General features: G+C 39.3%; 1 protein-coding gene across 2 annotated transcripts in view; it reads left to right on the top strand.

Annotated features, from left to right (window-relative positions):
• Positions 1-2,507, top strand: part of HTATSF1 (HIV-1 Tat specific factor 1) — an 18,139-nt gene extending 15,632 nt beyond the window's left edge. For both annotated transcript variants that reach the window (XM_021718663.1, XM_008070215.1), the window contains one exon: positions 305-2,507. In XM_021718663.1, the coding sequence (XP_021574338.1) occupies positions 305-1,531 (1,227 nt within the window). In that variant the 3' untranslated portion in view covers positions 1,532-2,507. The remainder of the gene's footprint in view (positions 1-304) is intronic.
• The last annotated feature ends 17,052 nt before the right edge of the window (positions 2,508-19,559 follow it).

Genomic DNA, 19,559 nt, shown 5'->3' with positions numbered 1-19,559 from the left:
GCTCAGGCAATCCACTCACCTCAGCCTCCCAAAGGCGCGGGATTACAGGCTTGAACCACCAAGCCCGGCTCAAATGTTAACTTCTTAAGAAATGAGACTTGTCAGTACCATGGTGTTGTTAAGGTCAGTTCTAGTAAATCAAGAGGTAAAGTTCTGAAAACTGAAGACAGGGAATTGCTTTGATTTCCTAAGAAGAGATGCCTTATAAAGTCAAGGTACTTCATCAGTACTGGAAATGCTCAGAGAAGTTGTGATTTCTTTTTGCCTAAAACTTATTTTAATAGCAAGTTTCATTTATCTCTAGGTGGAGGAGACCTCAAGAGAAAGGGAGGAAAGGCTGAGAGGATGGGAGACTTTCCTCAATGCTCCAGAGGCCAACAGAGGCCTTCGGCGTTCAAATTCTGTTTGTGCTTCTGAAAGGGCAGGGCCTTCAAGAGTAAGGCACTTTTCAGAACACCCTAGCACGTCTAAAATGAATGCTCAAGAAGCTGCAACTGGAATGGCATTTGAAGAACCTATAGATGAGAAGAAGTTTGAAAAGACAGAAGACGGAGAAGAATTTGAAGATGGTTCTCAAAATGATGCTAACGAAGGTAGCCCGGAAAAAGAGGCTGAAGGTGGCTGCCCTGAAAATGAATCTAAAGAGGGCTGCTCCAAAAGAGAGTCTGAAGGAGACAGCCTCAAGAGAGAGAATGAAAAAGGCTACCCCGAAAATGAGTCTGAAGAGGGTAGTCCCAAAAAGGAGTTGAAAGAGAATGGCCCTGAAAGAGAGTCTAAAAAGAAGAGTCTCAAAAAGGATTATGAAGAGAATGGCCTTGCAAAAGATTCTGAAGAAGATGACCCCAACAAGGAGTCTGAAGAGGAGGATGGCTCCAAAAAGGAGTCTGAAGAGGATGACTCGGAGAGAGAATCAGACGAAGACTGCTCTGAAAAACAGTCTGAAGATGGCTCCGAAAAGGAATTAGAAGAAAATGGTCTCGAAAAAGATTTTGACGAGGATGGCTCTGAAAACATTCTTGACAAAGACTTAGAAGAAAATGACACTGAAAACTCAGAATTTGAAGACGATGGCTCTGAAAAAGTGTTAGACGATGAAGGCTCTGAGAGAGAGTTTGATGAAGATTCAGATGAAAAGGAAGAAGAAGAAGACACCTATGAAAAAGTATTTGATGACGAGTCTGATGAGAAAGAGGATGAAGAAGAAGGAGATCAAAAAGGGCTTGAAGATGCTGATGAAAAGGAGGAAGATGATGATGCAGATGGCAAGCTGTTTGAAGAATCGGGTGACAAGGAAGATGAAGTCGATGCAGATGGAAAGGATGATGAAGATGCAGATGAAAAGCTATTCGAAGACGATGATTTCAATGAGAAGTTGTTTGATGAGGAGGAGGATTCCAGTGAGAAGTTGTTTGATGATTCTGATGAGAGGGGGACTTTGGGTGGTTTTGAGAGTGTTAAGGAAGAAGGGCCCCTGTCCACAGGCAGCAGCTTTGTCCTCAGTAGTGATGATGATGATGATGATGATATTTAATCCCTTAAACCTGCTTTTTAGGGAGAGTCCTCCATCTACATTTGCCTATGCTTCAGGGTAATTGCTAATAGTGTTACATGAACATGTGCATAGTGGTAGGATGCCATCAGATTAATGCACTGAAGTTTTTTCATTGTTACCCGTACCTAATAATTTTAAAGATTTGTTGATTGGCCCTTCAGTTAGTGTCACAGTTATAATGCAAGTAAACTGGATACTTGTCCTTTCGTCAGATTTGTTAAATGCATGCAGAATAATATTTTTAAAAGTATTCTGATTGAAGTTTGTGATATTTAACAATAAAACAAGTTGATAATATGCAGAAACTGAAAATTGGACTTGAGTTCAGTTGTATCTTAAATTCTTGATATTGCTTTATTCATACTAAAGTTGGTTTGTCTAAGGACTTGAAGAATTCCTTAGCAGTCTCTTTGCTTTCAGCTCGTGTCACCATGTGTGTTCCCATTTTCCTTCTCTAAACCAGAGCATGTTCCTAAAGTCAAAGGAGATAAGTAACCCTCTGGAGTTTTTTCCTGCTGAGTCCTTGCAAGTTAACTTGTGTTTGTCTTCTACTCTCTTTCTATTAAAGTTGACTCTTAGATGTGCAAAAGTGAACTTCCTGTGGTTCACAGCTTCCTTCATTGAAAATACAGAGAAAGAGATTACAGCTCTACTGTATACTGTTAGCCTCTTTGGGTCCCTTTAGAAATTGATTAAAGTTTGAAGACCTTGTCCCAGAAAAAATGTACACACCCTACACAACTTCTTGTGTACAGTTTGGGGAGGTTCAGTTGATTGTTCCTTAGAATCATGGTACCTGATACTGTGTGAAGTTGTGTAATCCCAATAGAATTGTGGGTCTTTCTTGATTGTGCTTTCCAAATTAAGTATTGGTGAATTTACTTCTGTTGTAGCATTAAGAAGTTATTCTCATAAATTAGAAACATTAAAATAAAGTGCATTTACTGTTCTTTCATTATAGTGTCTGTCAGTGTAATCATTACTCTCTAGGCAAGAGTTCTTATATTTCAAACCTGTTTTTATTTTGAGAATTTTTTAGTTGATGTCTGCGATTTCTTAAAATCTTTAGGATTTTCACTACGGATAAGTCGGTAAATGAGGTAAAGTTACATTTAGAAAGATTGCAAACCAAAATAGCGTTCCCTTTAAAGGTAAGCCAGAAGCATTTAAACATGAATTTACTGGAAACATGGTTTGCTAAAGAAAAGAATGCTTTACCTTCCATACACAGGGGTTGAGACATGTAACTCTACAACATAAATTGGCTCTGAGACCATTAGGAGGGGGCTGTTTCATTGTTTACATTAAAATATATAATTTAGGAAATCCAGAATCTGTCAAAAGAAGATAATTTACATCTAGTCTGTTGTTTTAGATAGTAACCATTGCCTAGTTAAGACTCCTTACCATCATTTCGGATGGAAAATGCATTAAGAATGTAAACTTACACTATCGGGGCTGCATTGTCTAAAACAACAAAGCATTGCCAACTCTGGCAGGTTACCATCTCCTGTGTGAACATGCACATGTGTGTGCGCACGTGTGTATTATGGATTTCAGCTGTGGGATGCTGTCCTCCACCCACCCAATATTCTTACCTCTTTTCTCCTGCTCTTTAAAGTTGGTTGATATATACTCTGTCTTTTCATATAAGCACACTGGAAGTGAAAGCCACAAACAGCTGTAAAATGGTAAATAATTTATGAGGTGATATAAATAACAAATTAACAAAGCCACAAAGCACACACTTATAGACATCTGTTTACTAAGTAATCAGGTTTTATTGGTCCTGAAATGGAATTTATTGTGGGGCAAGAATACATCCTATTACCAAAAGAAACAAACATTGGGGGAGGGGGAATGAATCTTAAGCACAATGTTCCAATTACCTGACAGAATTTCTAAGTTTTACGGTCTTTTAAGATTACATAATTTACACAAAGTATTAAATAATGCCTTCAGTCCTAAATGCATAAACCAGACAGGTGACTCCAAGCATGCCTTTGAATGGCATGTATGCCTTGTTCTCTGAGTCTACCAGTACCTTGTACAAGAACAAACTTGAAACTTCATGGTAGGGGATAAAAATATTACTGGTCTTGGCAATAATAGTGAAATATTGAAATCGTTACTGCTCTCTACAAAAGACACCTGATAAGGGCAAAACTTGGAGCAACGCATTCCAAGTATCTGGTTTCCTTTCCATCCTTCTCTAGTAATAATTCTTGCCTCTTTCTGAAGCCCTGGGGAGTCCAGTCCATTGAGAAACCACTACCTCTTCGTTTTCGGAGAACAATCTATTTCCCTGATGTAAATTACATGGTCATTTCTGAGGCTTGAAGAAAAGGTAGGAATTAGCTTAATGTTCTGATTATGCCTTTCTCAATAAAAAATTACTGATTCTTAAAAAGTAAACCAAACATTTCCATGTAATGCAGTGAAGTGCTCTTAATTAGTTTGAACAAAAGTATGGCTTGGGGAACAACAGTGGAGGGTTGTAAATTTGCCCTTTGTGAATATTTATCAATATTCTTATAAATTATTTTTTCCTTATTGCATCTGTCATACACAAGCAGCATGCATTTTTTGTTTTGGGGGAGGGGTTTGGACAGTCACGTGAATCCATTTAAAATCAAGTTGCTCAGATGATTTTTTTTTTCTTGAGTTGGAGTCTCACTCCACCACCCAGGCAGGAGGGCAGTGGCATGCTCACAGTCTATCCTCCCACCTCAGCCTTCCAAGTAGCCAGAACTACAGGCGCACATTACCACACCTGGCTTGTTTTTGATTTATTGTAGAGACGAGGGCTCATCATATTGTCCAGGCTGGTTTCGAACCCGCAGGCTCCCAAAGTGCTGTGATTACAGGCTTGAGCCACTGCCACCGTGCCAGCCAATGATTTTTGCCACTTACCATACCTCATGTATATGAGAGGCTGTGTTCGTATCTTCCTAAGTAAAATACTTTCCTGGTGGAAGAAAAACATTAAAATTATTCCTTTCTAAAATAACAAATGTGATACTGCAAATAGTCTAAAATCTTGGACACCAGTTATCACAGGGAACAATTGCTTGAGAAAAAGACTTCATAATATAAAGTTGACTTTTAGCTGTTCAGAGTCCTGTAGGTTTGTTTTACTTTTTGTTTGAAACCAAGAAGATACTGCCACTATGTATGCCAGATGCGTTACACTTAAATAGCATAAACAGGTTGGCTTGTGTTTACATTTCAGTTGTCTGTGAAACGTCAAGGCTGTGCTATTAAAATGCACTGGTCATTCCAGTCTAGATAAAGAAAGCTAGGCCAGCAGCAGAGCACAAAGGTGGCTTTTTCGCTGCCAGTGTTGTACTTTTTGCACCACTTCTTAATGTTTCTGCTTAAATAGTAGTGATAGTATTAGAGGAGTCAAGCTCTAAGAATAAAACATCTTTTGATTTGCCATTTTCCAGATTTATCATAGAGATAGACTTAATGATAAATCTGCAACATCTTAGTGTAAGAATTTCTAGACTCAACTTTATGTTTGACCTTAAAACCTGAAAATGTGATTATCTTGACCTCTTTTTTCTTAAAGAACTAAAAAACAGCATAAGGTTTGGTGTTTAGGCAATTCTTAGGAAATTAGAAATTAGGTTAATGAAAGTGTGCACAGCATGCCAAGGCTTTCGATGTTACCTTTTACTAGGAACATACTGATTATCATATTGCAACACTAGTAGTGTTAGATGATTGATTTAGTGTATTTGCACTCACTAATAGCATCAACTTAGAATAGTTGGGCTCAGTCAATTGCAAGTATTATTGGGCTAGTGTGTGCCCAGGAAGATGCTAGATAAAGTGGAGCAGTGAGGAAGAAAGGCAGCATTGGGCATGGATTCTCCCAAATGGCAGTTGTAGTCTCTAGACAGGGACAGGGCAGTTAAAACAACAAGGTAGTGATCCAGCCATACCACTTTTAAAGCCTACAACAGTGCCTGGTACATAGTAGGGGCTCAATAAATATTTCTTAAGGGAATTAATTTATCCTATGAATACACTTACACATGCCCACCCATTCATTTGAAGAAATTCATTGACCACTACCTCATCATCATTCTTGCCAATTTCAAAATCAAAGTAAATGATCCTGTTCTTCTCCCAGTCTTTCCACCTCAGCAGACCAACTGTTCAAACCAAAAGGATAGAAATCATCTTTGATTTCTCGATCTCTATTCCCACATCAAATCCCTGCTGGCTCTAACTCCAAATATACCCCAAATCTGACTATTTCTCCCCATCCCCACTCTCATCATGCTAGTGCAAACCTCCATCATCTCTCACCTGCCTGTCTGAAAAAATAAAATCTCCAAGCTGTATTCCCTGCTTGCACTCTTGTCCTCTTCCAAGTAATTTTTTTACACAACAGCCAGGGGAATTAAAAAAAAATTATTGTTCCAAATGTCTTGATGGCTTTCTATTTAAATGCTTCAGTAGTATTTTAAATAAAAACTTCTTCCTGTGGTTTGCCCACAAGGCTCTACCTGATCTTGCCCCTACCTGCCTCTCCAGACTCATCTCAGAACTCTCCCTAGTCCACCACTCTTCAGTCACACAGGCTTTATTTCATTCTCTCATACCTACCTCAGGACCTTTGCACATGCTTCCACCTTGGATGCTCTTTTCTCAGCCAAGCTGAATCTTCCTTGTCTTTAAGACTGCTTACGTATATCACCTACTTAGAAATCTAGACCATCCAAATACCATAACCTGCCCTCCTGCTCACCCTAATCTCCCTTGATGCTGTTACTATTGAACATTCTTCAGAGCAATTTTCAGATTATCTTGTTTGTTTACTTGTCTTCTCGCTACTCCTCCCACCACCCTAGCAGCATGCAAATCCTAACAACCAGGGCTTTGACCTGGTCTACTGTATTTCCAGTGCCTAGAACAGTGACTGGCATATAAGCGACAACCAAATTTTTTTCAGGGTTGAGAAGAATCATCCTGAAAGTGTTGCATTCTGTTAGGAACTTCACGTTTTTAGAAAAACATGAAGAACTTTCAGTAGGTCAAGGAAAGGGGAGCAGTAACCGTTATTTGCAATATAAACCCAATGAGATAAGATTTTTACAACACAAGGTCCACGGATAGAGTTTATCCCTATTTGGGGACAAAAAAACTTGATTCTTAACAGTTTTAAAATATTCCTTTTCTTCATCTTCACAGGGAACTAAATTTGAATGATAGAAAAAGGCCTTGGTGAGCTATATTAAACTTTTTGATGGCTAATCACTAGGGCCTCTCAGTGAAGAAAACTCTTTTCTGGAAATCTACTAAATATAAAACGTCTTTCTTAAGTGAAGTATGTGAGATTTCCTTTAGAAAACCCCTTGGCTTGATTTCTAAAATGATTTGATTCTCTGACTTCCCTATACGTTTCTTCCTTGGCACTTTATTCTTTCTATCTGTTCTGTAGACAACCAGAAGTTGTACCAAAATCGTGTCTTTACAAACTTGTTTGGATTCCTTTCAGCCTGACTTGAACTATTAGAAAAGTGTCTATATGAGGAAATGAGAGCCCAATTCAAATGCAAATGCTGTATTACTGCAGGAGAGTGCGGATTTGGGCCAGTTGGCAATAAGACTACAGTGTATTTTATATATTTACAATATTTCTGTTACAAACTTAGTCTTCTCAATGCCAAGATACAAGTTTAGTTCCACTTGGATATTGAGGTCACCAAGAATAATGACAGGCTAATGGTGAAGTCAGCAAATCATTTCTAGTGAATGGGTAGGAGTATACAGGCCTGCAAATCTCAGAACCTTTACCTTTTTATATCTTAGTCCCATGCAATTGGGATTTTGCTTATAAATCTTTCAGAAGTGCTAGTTAGACTGTTCATTCTTTCAATGAATGCAGACTATGGGCCAGACATTGTTCTAAGTCTGGGGATATAAAAATTAATAAGGGGGAGTTGAAAAAAGATATTTATTTTTACAGGTAAATTCAGATGGTAAGTGCTGGAAACAAATCAAACAGGGTGGTGCACTAGAGTCGACTTGATGGGTGAGACAATTCTTTAGTGAGGGTGATAAGGAGTGAGGGTCACCGAGGAGGTGACATTTAAGCCAATACCCAAATGAGGAGAGAATCTGCCAGGGGAAGAGCTGAAGATGATTTCAGGCTGAGGAATCAGCAAATATAAAGACCCTGAAGTGGAAAGAAGCTTGGTGTGTCCAAGATCCAAACAAGGCCAGTGTGGCTAGAACAGAGTGAGCAATGGAGAGAATGGTTGAAGATGAGGTTAATGAAGCTGTGGGACCAGACCTGGAAGGAGAGGACCTTGAGAATCAGCAAAACAGAATAAGTTTTGTTCAGACTATAATGGAAGCCAATAGAGAGTTGATTTTTAAACACAGCAGTAATGTGATCTGATTTATGTTTTAAAGGAATCTTTTTCACTGCTGTGTGGAGAACAAACTAGAAGAAGGAGATTAGAATAGAGGCTGTGTTAGTAGTTCAGGCAAGCAAGGATGGTTTCGATGAGAGTGGTAGCAATGGAAGTGGTGAGAATTGGAGTCAAGACATGTTTTGGAGGTACATATATTAAGGGGGATCAGAATGTTAAGAAGTTTGGATTTTGTAGCAAATACAGGTGTTTATATTAAAAAGATGCCTCTGAAAAACTTTGCATTATGCAAAAGTGTGTGCTAAAAATGTAAAGTTAGGGCAAACCACTCAAAAGCCATGGATCTTTGTAACTAGAGCATTAAGGAGTACTCAATTCTGACTGCTGTGAGATGGTATCTCATTGCAGTTTTGATTTGCATTTCTCTGATGTTTAGTGAAGTTGAACATTTTGTCATGTTTGTTGACAGCTTGTATTCCATTTTTGAGAACAACAGATGTTGGCCAGATTGTGGAGAAAAAAAATGCTCATGCACTGTTGTGGGAATGTCAGCTAGTTCAGCCCCTGTGGAAAGCAGTTTGGAGATTTCTCAAAGAACTGAAAATAGATTTACCATTTGACCCAGCAATCCCACTACCAGATATATAACCAAAGGAGCATAAATTGCTCTGCCAAAAAGACACCTGCACTTGTATGTTTATTGCAGCACTATTCACAATAGCAAAAACATGAACCCAACCTAGGTGATCATTGACAGTGGACAGAATAAAGAAAATGTGGTACATATACAGTGAATGAATCCAGTCTTCCCTACCACAGCTATTAATAATATCACCACCACTCAGTCACTCAGTTGCCCAGGACAAAATCCTAGAAAGTCATTCTTAATCTCCTTCCCTTAATCCTTTCCCTCCATTTTCTCCCTTAATTCCCACATCAAATCCATGGAATACAATGGAATACAATGCAGCCATAAAAAACAAAATCATGTCCTTTGCAGCAATGTGGATGCAGCTGGAGGCCATCATTCTAAATGAATTGACACAGAAACAGACAACCGAACACTGAATATTCTCACACATAAGTGGGAGGCTTAGCACTGGGTACACATAAACATAAAGATAAAAACAATCAGGGTGGTACACTAGAGTCAACTTGATGGGGGAGACAATTCTTTAGTGAGGGTGATAAGGAGTGAAGGGCCTAAACAGGAGAGAGAGAGGAAGCAAGGTTTGAAAAACCACCCATTGGGTACCATGCTCACCTCCTGGGTGACAGGCTCAGTCAAGGCCCAAACCTCGCCATCATGCTATATACCCATGTAACAAACATGCACACACACTCCTTGAATCTAAAATTTAAAAAAAGAAGAGCAATATCAATTCTAATGACAGTAACAGTGAAGTTTTCTATCTGATGGCATTTGCACTGCACATCCCAACCAGTTAATCTGTTGTAGTCTTAAACTCTGGGTCAGCTTCCTCCACCAAGATGTGAGTCCTAGAGGACATTGACTTCTAGTAAAGACCATTTTCATCAAAATGCAAAAAGTGATGCAGGACACAGTCTTTTTCATTTTTTGTGGTTTAACATGGGATGTTAAACATTAGCATCCTTTACCACTGATGCCTTGGCAGGATCTTCAATTGTACTCACAGCTTTGTCAGATGGCTTAACACTGAAAAAACTACAGCCAACATTTAAATCACTAAATTAGCACCAAAGGAAGGTCTCTCTGTAGATTTCCTGCTTTTTGCTCAAGGACTTGATATATTACTAAGGCCTTCTTTTTAATAGTGTGAAGGTTTGCCATAGATTACTTCAAAATGTTAATGTACTAGAAAAATGGTATGTGAACCAGAAATTGTGTTATGCCAACATTATTCTCCTATTGCTTATTAAGTAATTACCAACAAAGAATCACACATTGTAGCAAACAGCCTATAAAAAGAAAGTCTTTGGAGCTGTTAAGGAGAGGAGTGACATAACACGATCTGATTTATGCTTCAGTAAGATGATTCTGACTGCTTGAGAGGACATATAATGGAGGAACAAACTGGTGGAAAGGGTAGCCATAAGGGACTGTTACATCAGTCCAGGTGAGAGGTGATGGTAGCTCAGGCTAGGCTAATTGTAGAGATGATGAGAAATGACTGGATTCATTCACATATTATGAAGGTGGAGTGATAGCATTTGCTGATGGATTTGATGTGGGAATTAAGGGAGAAAATGGAGGGAAAGGATTAAGGGAAGGAGATAAAGAATGACTTTCTAGGATTTTGTCCTGGGCAACTGAGTGACTGAGTGGTGGTGATATTATTAATGGCTGTGGTAGGGAAGACAGAGGAAAGAATAGGTTTGAAGAGTGGTGCAGCTGAAGGCTTCTGTTTTGGCCACGTAACACTTGAGATGTCTGTATGAAATTCAAGAGGAGATGTCAAATAAGGAATTAGACATGAGTCTGAAGCTCGATGATAAAGTCAGAGCTGGAGATATAAACTTGGTGACATCAGCATGCTGATGATGTTTAAAGCAGGGGACTGGGTGAACTGGCCTCAGAGAGAGTGTAGAAAGAGAAGAGAGGACCAGACCAACCCCTTAGACACCTGAGCATTTAGACACCTGAGCATTTAGAGGTGAGACAAGGGAGAAGGGGCCAGAAAATGAATGAGCAGGAGTAGCCAGTGACATAGGAGGGAAAAGAGGAGACAGTGGGTTCCTGGAAGCCTAGAGAAGAAAACATTTCAAGAAGGAAGGAATGGTCAGCTGTGCCAAATGCTGCTAGAAGGTGAAGCTGTGGACAGAAAGTTGGCCATTGCATTTGTCAGGTGGGAGGTTGTTGGTGATCTTTGTTGAAAGCCATTTCATATCAATGCTCCTAGTTTCACCTGAAAATTGTCCTATGTGCTTTTTAAAACTATAAATAATTATAGGCAATAATAAATTATATTGTCATCAATTTCGATTCTATTTTTAGCCTAGCAAGATATAGTTCGATTTTTAAAATTCATTATCTGGTTCTATATTTATATCAAAAGATTTGTTGAAAACTTTCTTTATGAAATATAGGAGCAGGGAGGGGGGCACACCTCATCAACAAGGGTACCTGCATAATGAACATTTGTATACCTAACCCTGAATTGTACACCACATCTTCAAAAATTCAAAAAAAAAAAGAAAGAAAGAAAAAGAAACATAGGAGCTTGGTTTCCCGATGTTAGAATCAAAACTAACACAGGCTGAGAGAAAGGTCTGTTTAACATACAATTATCTTTTTCTAAATGTATGCAAAACTGATTAAAATTAGAATAGTGGGAAAAGAAAGAAATAGTAAAACTGAAGAAAAAAAAAAAAGCTAGAATGCTGGCGATTAAACCCAAATGGAGGGGGTTGAGAAGAGAATGGGAGGTAAGAATGTGGAGACAGCAACTACAGGCAACTATTTTAAAGAGTTTTGGTGAAGGAGAGTAGGGCAGATTCTGGAAGAGAATGTGAGGTTATAGGAAGGTTTTTTAAAAATATAGGTATTATTAAATCAGGTTGTATAATGATGGGATGCTGCAGAAGAGAGAAATAGATGTGTAACAGAGGAAAGGACGACTACAGTGTTGAAGCCCTGGAGAAGGCTATTTCAATCAGAGAGATACAATCCAGTCGCTTTTGGTTGGGCGATTCAATTGATCAATGCAACTTGTAGGGCAGCTAATGTCATGTTTAGCCTTCCATTGCGTGTAGCAGTTTCCACATCTCACTCCATCAAGTCATCACACATTTTGCACTTTTGTTCAATCGTACACACCTATGTTCCTCTTTCTTTCTTCCTTTATAAATGAATTGGACTTCATTAGAATCTAAATCTGGAGTACAAAAATAGCCAAGCATTATTAAAATCTTTTTTTCATTGTATTTACTTCGCAAAACTAACACATTCAACTAGCTTGGATTGGATAAGCTTTTAAGTGGATTCATGTGGAACTATCTGCTCAAGTCACCTGCTGGGCAATAGTGGAGCAGTGGTGAGCAGCAGTCCTCATCAATTCAGGAGCATGTGGGCACACACCCCAGGGACTCCCAGAAATACTTTGGGAAAAGAAAAAGAAACCTTTAAAAGATTTGAGAAGCCGGACTCGGTGGCTCAGCCTGTAATCCTGCGCCTTTGGGAGGCTGAGGTGAGTGGATTGCCTGAGCCCGTGGGTTCGAGACCCGCCTGGGCAACTTGGTGAGACCTCATCTCTACAATAAATCAAAAAAAAAAAAAAAAAAAAAATTCAGCCGGGCGTGGTAGCGCATACCTGTAATTCCGGCTACTTGGAAGGCTGAGGCGGAAGGATCGCCGGAGCCCAGCAGGTGGAGGCTGTGGTGGCCGGGAGCGGCCACTGCACTCCAGTCTGGGCGACAGAGTGAGACTCCAACTCAAAAACAAACAAACAAACAAACAAACAGATAAACAAAAAAAAGATTTGAGAGTCCTGAAAATGGAGGTGATCAAGGAGGGATCTACTGGCATTTGGGCACTGATGTGAATGTGACTTCATTTGTACCCAGACAGTGATAAAGCTCTGGTAAAGTAAAGTGCCCTTAGGTCAGTGCTTCTTAAACATTATCCGAAGGGTTGGTCAAAACACCAAGCCCACTCCCAAAGATCGTGACTGAGTAGGTTTGGTATGGAGCCTGAGATTCCGTATTTCTCACAAGTTCCCAGGTGCTGCAGATGCTGCTGGGGCCAGAACGCACACTTTCAGAGCCACTGGCACAAAGGGACTGATCCTTTCTTGATGGGGGAAGTGAGGAAAACTTCATAGGAAAGGCATGTGAGCTGCAAAGATGCATAAACGTTGAACAACTCAACAATGGGAGGTGAGAAAAGGCTCTTATTTGTCCACTTTGGTGGCAGATTCAGCTAAATTGACCATGTAGCAATCAACGTTAATTGTTAGCAGAACTGTAATGAACACATTTGCTGTGCTATCAACCATTACAAGTAAATACTGATTTTAGGTAATGTAGTCTTAATGAATATGTTAGTTTTACTAATTAACTAGATGGGAAAAGACTTGAATGACGCTTATTTTTGTACCATGGATTTAGATTCTGTGAATCTCAATTCATTTATAAATGAAGAAAGAAAGAGGGACACAGTGTATTTCATTTCCTACTATAAAAATATAATAGATTATTAATAAGCACGTCAGAAAAATATCCACTGCTTCCCCATCCTCTGAAAATCTTTGCTCATTTAATTAATTGCTTCAGGTTCTACCCATCTCATGAAGAGGGAGTTTTGCTGTACCTCTCTGTAGACTAACATTCTTTTGTTTGGTTTACTTCAGTCTAGTCTTTAAATTCAGCAAAGACCAACAGTGCTACTAGTCTCTCTGGAGGTTTACATAGATGAACAGTGTCCATGCTGAAATTTCATAGTTGGCTTGTAGTTATCATGTTATAAATCAGAATTTCGTTTTTCTTAAATGCAAATTTATCTTAAAATAACTTTAAATGGGCAACTCCCTTGGGTCCCCTCCCACTGTGGGAGTTTTTCTGTCCTCAAAATAAATCCTGCTTTAAAAAAATTTTATATATATCTTTTAATATATTTAAATAAATAGTATTTCTTTAAAATAGATTTCATCAAGTGGATTTGCTGCATAATAAATCATATTTTAAATTTTGATAGATTCTGGCAAATTGTCCTCCAGAAATATTGAACTAATTTTCATTTACAAGTGTAGGAGGGTGCTCTATTTCCATATTTTTGTATTAACAAGGTGTTACTTATCTTCTAAATGTTTGCTGACCTGATAGTTGAAGATGGTCTTTCATTTTATCAGCTAATTTTTAATTTTTTTCTTATATTTTGTAGAGGTGGGGGAGGGGTTTCACTATGTTGCCCAGGCTTGTCTCTAACTCCTGGACTCAAGTGAGCCTTCTGCCTCAACTTCCCAAAGTGCTGGGATTACAGGTGTGAGCCACTGAACCCAGCTGTATCTCATCTTAATTTGTACTTCCCTAATAACTAGTAAAGTTAGCATTGTTTCAATATTTGTTGACTCTATATTTCTTCCTCTTGTATCTGGTTGTTCATATCCTTTGCTGAGTTTCCTATTGGCTTGTTTGCCTTTTCTCAATGAACTGTAGAACTTATTTTTATATTATGGATAGTAAACATATGGACAGGTACTGCAAGTAGGTTCTCTCAGTCTGCCCTTTGTCTTGTGATTTGATATTGGTTTTAGGTGCACAGAAGCTTACTGTGTGTCAATCGGTAAATCTTTCTCTTTATGACTCCTGAAGTCATAAAGAGACATTTCCTTAAATGTCCTGAGCTTCATGTGAAGCTTAGAAACACTTCCCCACTCCAATATTATATTTATTGTCATATATTTCCCATATATACGTTTCTATATGTTCTTTTTGTAGTTGAATAGTTTAAATTTTGTGTTTGTATCTTTAACCTTATGGTATTTCCTTTTGCATAAAGTATGAGAAACAAATTGGGGTGGGGAGAATTAAAAGCTCAGTTTTAGACATATTAAGTTTGAGATGCCTATTAGAGGAAAGAACTGGGCTGAAGATATGTTTGTTACATCTCCATAGTTAAATAGAAGATATTTAAAACTCTGGGTGGGGTTCGTCAAAGGAGAAATTGCAGAATCAGAAGACAGAGCTCAAAACCAATCAATTTCTGAGGCAATCTGAGATTTAGAGGCTGAACAAAGGGGACTGAGAAGACAGAGTTACTAATGTTAGGGAAAAACAGGAGATGGTGGTGTCATACAGTCAAGAAGAAAATGTCTGAAAAATAAAAGGGAGTGGTCACCCTTGCTGAATGCCTCTGAGAGGTTGAGTAGGATGAAGACAGAGAGGCAGCATTGGATTAATAACATTGAGATGATTAGAGACCCTGACAAAAGCAGATACATTGGGGTGGTGAAACTGGAAGCTCCCATGGAGTGGATTTAGGACTGAACAGAAAGATGAGAAGTAGAGATAGGAACCAACCATAGACAACAAGTTCAAGAAGTTTTGCTGCAAAGGGAATCAGATAAATGAAAATGGAGGTGGGGGAGGGATGTGAGAGATGGGAGATGAGAGGTGGGAATGATCCAGGAGAGATGGAGAAATTGAGACAGGAGAGAAAGGGGATAACAGCGGGTTAAGATAGGACTTAAACTTGATTCTTTCCCCAGTGAATAGCCAGTTGTCTCAATATTACCATTCATTAATTCATCCACTCCTTACTGGTTTGAAGCCTCTAAAAATATGAAATTCTTATATATATTTTTCCTCAATAGTCTGTTCCACTGATCTTCCACGACTTGGGCTTCCAAACTACTAAGACAATTTTCAAGTGATTTCCATTTCCATTGCTATTTACCTTTTTTACAGAGTTGTTTCATTACAGCCATTATGTTTTCAATTTCTAAGAACTCTTTCTTTTTCTCTGATTACTTATTTTTCATAACAGACTAATTTTGTCTTGTGGAGACAAATTCTCTTGGCTATCTCTCCAGGCACTAACTAGAATTTTTAAAATGTACCTGCTTCTGTCCTCCACATTAACTCTTCCCTAGGAAGTCAGTTGCTTTGCCTTGTTATCTTAGTGTTTCTGTATCATGCTGCCAGTTTTTCTTAAATGTCTAGTGACTGTCCATTCATATGAAGGTATATATTGCTATATTTGGTCACTGATTTGAAGTCCTAAGTAATCGTAGAGGTTGCTATTCACCTGACAGACCTCCTTTCTGGATGTGACAGAGCTGTGCAGATGAATTGTTGGGGGTGTGCCCACAGGAGAGTTCTCATTTATGAAACGTGGGTTGGGAGCTGGTTTCAATCTGGGTAACTAGTAGTTCGGTAGTTTGAATCTTATTGTATGTATAGTGCTTTAGAGGACTTAACTGCTAGGCGAGATGGTTTTGTCTTCATATCTGTATGCTGCCCTCCAAATTACCTGGTCATTCCCTCTTCTCTCTCCAACCACAAAGTCCACCCTAGGCTCCCTCTCTGTGCACAAGAAGAGTTTTATTTAGAAAGCTGTTCTCACCGGCTATAACCAGGGTTGAATACTACAGCAAGACACTGTGCACAGAGTTGGAGAGCAGCCCAGTAGTTCTGGCAGACCTACAACCCACTGCTCTTCTTTCTCCTCTATGACTCACTCTAGTGCCTAACCCCTGCTAACTCTGAGCTTTTTCTGGTGCTTCATTTGGAAGATTCAAGATCATTTCTCCAATATCTCTCTCCTATGCCTGTGTTAACAGGGTGCAGGTTCCACATTATAATTTCCAGAAATTTTCTACTGTTACTGAGAGGTCACATAACATAGTGATTTAATGTGCAGACTTTAGAGCCAGACTGCCTGGCTTGGACAAGCTATATAACCTCTCTGTGGCTCTTAGTCAATTTTTCAAAACTGGGTGATAATGATACCCGCCTTGCATAATTATTTAAATATTTGAAAACATGTAAACATAGTGCCTAATCCACTATATTTTTCTGGTCTGCTGGTGATACCTTTTCTGGCTTTCTAACACTGCTCTGGATATTTTTTCTTATTTTTATATTTCTTTTGGCATTTTAATGGGATTTGGAAGGAAGATAAAAGATGAAATACATAGGCTCAGTCTCTCACCTTGAGCTGAAAGTGAGCACTTGCAATTCAAAACATAACAAAATGAACAGTCTAAGTTGTTAGTTTTCTACAATTTTGGACTTCACCTTTTCTTGATTTACTTAGAATATCTGTAAGAAACCTTAGAGATCATCTAATAGCACCCTCACTTAAAAAAATGGGCAAGGAAATGAGAAGTAACTCCCCAAGTGTTGAGAATCTCTTTAGGGAAAGATCTCAGATTACAGTCAAAATCTCTTGCCTCCTAGTACAATTTTCCTACCAGTAAAAATAAGTAAATAAATGTTGAACACATGTACCAAGGTTATAAATGTCACTCTCTGTCCCCATCTTATGCCCCTTTCCTCCCCTTAGAACAGAACAGTGCCTCCTCCTATTGAAAGGCAGGACTTTGATCCCATTCTCTCCCTCTGTTTTCTCCAGAATTTTATATGACTAAAAAGACCTTTTTTCTGTGGTGTATTCAGTCTCTCACTCTCAGCTAGATCTTTTCCACTGGCCTTTCATCATGTCAAAATCTATCCTGTTAAGAAAAAGAAACAACAACTTCATGCTTCCCCTCCTATTCCCACCCCTCCAGATTCTGTTTTATCTCGCCACACTTCTACCTTCAAACACCTTCAAAGTACTCTCCACATTGTCGATGCTGGCCCTGCTTCTCCTCTTCCCTCATCCCACTTAAATCGCCTTTGGCCTCATCACTTCAGCAAACACCTCTCACTAAGGTCACTTAGGACTTTTATGCTACTAAATCTAGCAGACATTTTTATCAGACTCTTCCACATCTCAGCAGCATTTGGCATAGATGATCAGTTCTGCCATCTTGAAATACAATCTTCTTTGGGTTTTAGGATACTAGCATCTTTCTGGTTTTCATCCTATCTCTTTGCCCATTCTTTCTCAGTAATGTTTGCTGTCTCATCACTTCCAGTTGACCAGTAAATGTTGGAGTTACACAAAGTTTGGTCTTATTCTCTCTTTATGTCTCACTCTACTCTCCCTGGGTGAGTTCGAGACCAAAGCTTTAATAGTCATCTCTATACCACTGGCCCTAAAATTTATATCTCTAACTCAGATGTCTCTCCTGAGTAACTCACTATATCATTTCTTCTTAGATGATTCTAAGGTTCCTCAAAATCAACATACTCAAAATGGAAGTCTTTATTTCTTCTCCTAAACTTGACATGCTTGTAATGTTTCATGTCTTTGTGAAAAGCTCTCGTGGATCAAGTTATGCAACCCCCAAACTGAGGAATTATCCTGATATCCCTCCTTCCCTAAATCTAATTTAGTACCAAATGTATCCATTTTATTTTTAAATACTTCTCAAATCCATCCACTTCTCTCTACTTTCAACTCCTTCCCCTAAACCCCAAAGGCAGCTACCATCATCTCTTCCCTAGACTGAGAACAGCTCTCTTAACTAGTCTATTCATTTCTACTTACTCCCTCAATCCTTTCTCCCCTCTGCAGACAGATCGATCTTTTCTTTTCCTTTTTTTTTTTGAGTCTCCCGCTGTCACCCAGGCTGGAGTGCAGTGGTATGCTCACAGCCACCACAGCCTCAACCTGCTGGGCTCAGGCAATCCTTACACCTCAGCCTCCCAAGTAGCTGGAATTACAGGTGTGAGCCACCACGTCCAGCTGATTTTGTGATTTATTGTAAAGACGAGGTCTTGCCAAGTTGCCCAGGCTGGTCTCAAACCCCCGGGCTCAGGCAATCCTCTCACCTCTGCATCCCAAAGTGCTGGGATTACAGGCATGAGCCATTGCACCAGAGCATGATGTTTTCAAAACGTACATCTGGTTATGTCACCTCCTACCCACTCCCCTTCCTCACACTCCCCAACATATTTCCATAAATCCTTTTAACAGCTTCTTATTATTCTTAGGAAGAAGACAAAATTCCTCAATATCACCTGCAAAGCCCTGCCTGCTCTGGACCCTGCCTACCTTCCAGCTCTTCTCCCACGGGCTCCCTCCCACCACCTATGCTCCAATCACACTTTGTCCTTTGCTCCCGCCTCGGATTTGCCAGACCCTGCCTCAGGGCTTTGGGAACATTCCTCCCTCCCCTCTTTGCTTGGTTAACTCTTTCTAAGCCTGTCAGATCTGAGAACAAGCATTATTTTCTTGAGGAAAGTACTCAGTCCTCACTTATTAAGTCAGGAGTCATTATCACAGGCTCTTCTACTACCAGGAATTGAGTCATTACCATTGCAGTTGTACATTTACTTGTGTGAATACTTCGATAATTCCCCCCTCCACTTTTCATATGTCCATTCAACAAATATTTACTGAGTTCTCACTCTATTCCAGGCATTATTTTAGAAGGGATGACAAACTCTAAACAAATAAATATGCAATATAATATCGAGATATCAATATGATATCAAGAGATAAAGTGCTATGAAGAAACACGAAGTAGAGTGATCAGACAGATTTGAAAAGGCTGTTACTTTGGATAAAATGGTTAGAGAAGGAAGAAGTGACTGAGCAGGTATTTGAATGAAGTGAGGGAGCAAGTCATGGGGATGCCTGGGGATGGATGTTCTGGGGAGAGGAAATGGTGAGGGCAAAGACTAGAGGGTGTCCATCCTGTTTAAGGAGCAGCCAGGAAGTCAGTGAAGGGGAGTGGAATGAAGGGAAGAGTGGTAAGAGATACTGACAAACATGGAGGCAGGGGCCAGGCCAGGGAGGGCCTTGTAGGCCATGCTGTGGGAAGAGCAGCCATTAGAAGCTTTAAAGAAAATTGATACATAATACTATACATCTTTATGGGGTACAGGTGAGTATTTGTTGCATACATAGCATGTGTAATGATCAAGTCAGGGTATGTGGGGTACCCATCACCTTGAGTATTCATTTCTGTGTATTAGAAAGTTTTCAAGTCTTCTCTTCTAGCTACTTTGAAATATACAATACATTGTTGCTAACTATAGTTACACTACTCTGCTATAGAACATTAGAATATATATCTTCT

This window comes from Carlito syrichta, unplaced genomic scaffold (assembly GCF_000164805.1).
Source record: "Carlito syrichta isolate Samal-C Ts95f unplaced genomic scaffold, Tarsius_syrichta-2.0.1 Scaffold313184, whole genome shotgun sequence".
Taxonomy (NCBI): domain Eukaryota; kingdom Metazoa; phylum Chordata; class Mammalia; order Primates; family Tarsiidae; genus Carlito; species Carlito syrichta.
Note: the sequence above shows the minus strand (reverse complement) of the source record. Positions and strands in the feature narration are given on the sequence as shown.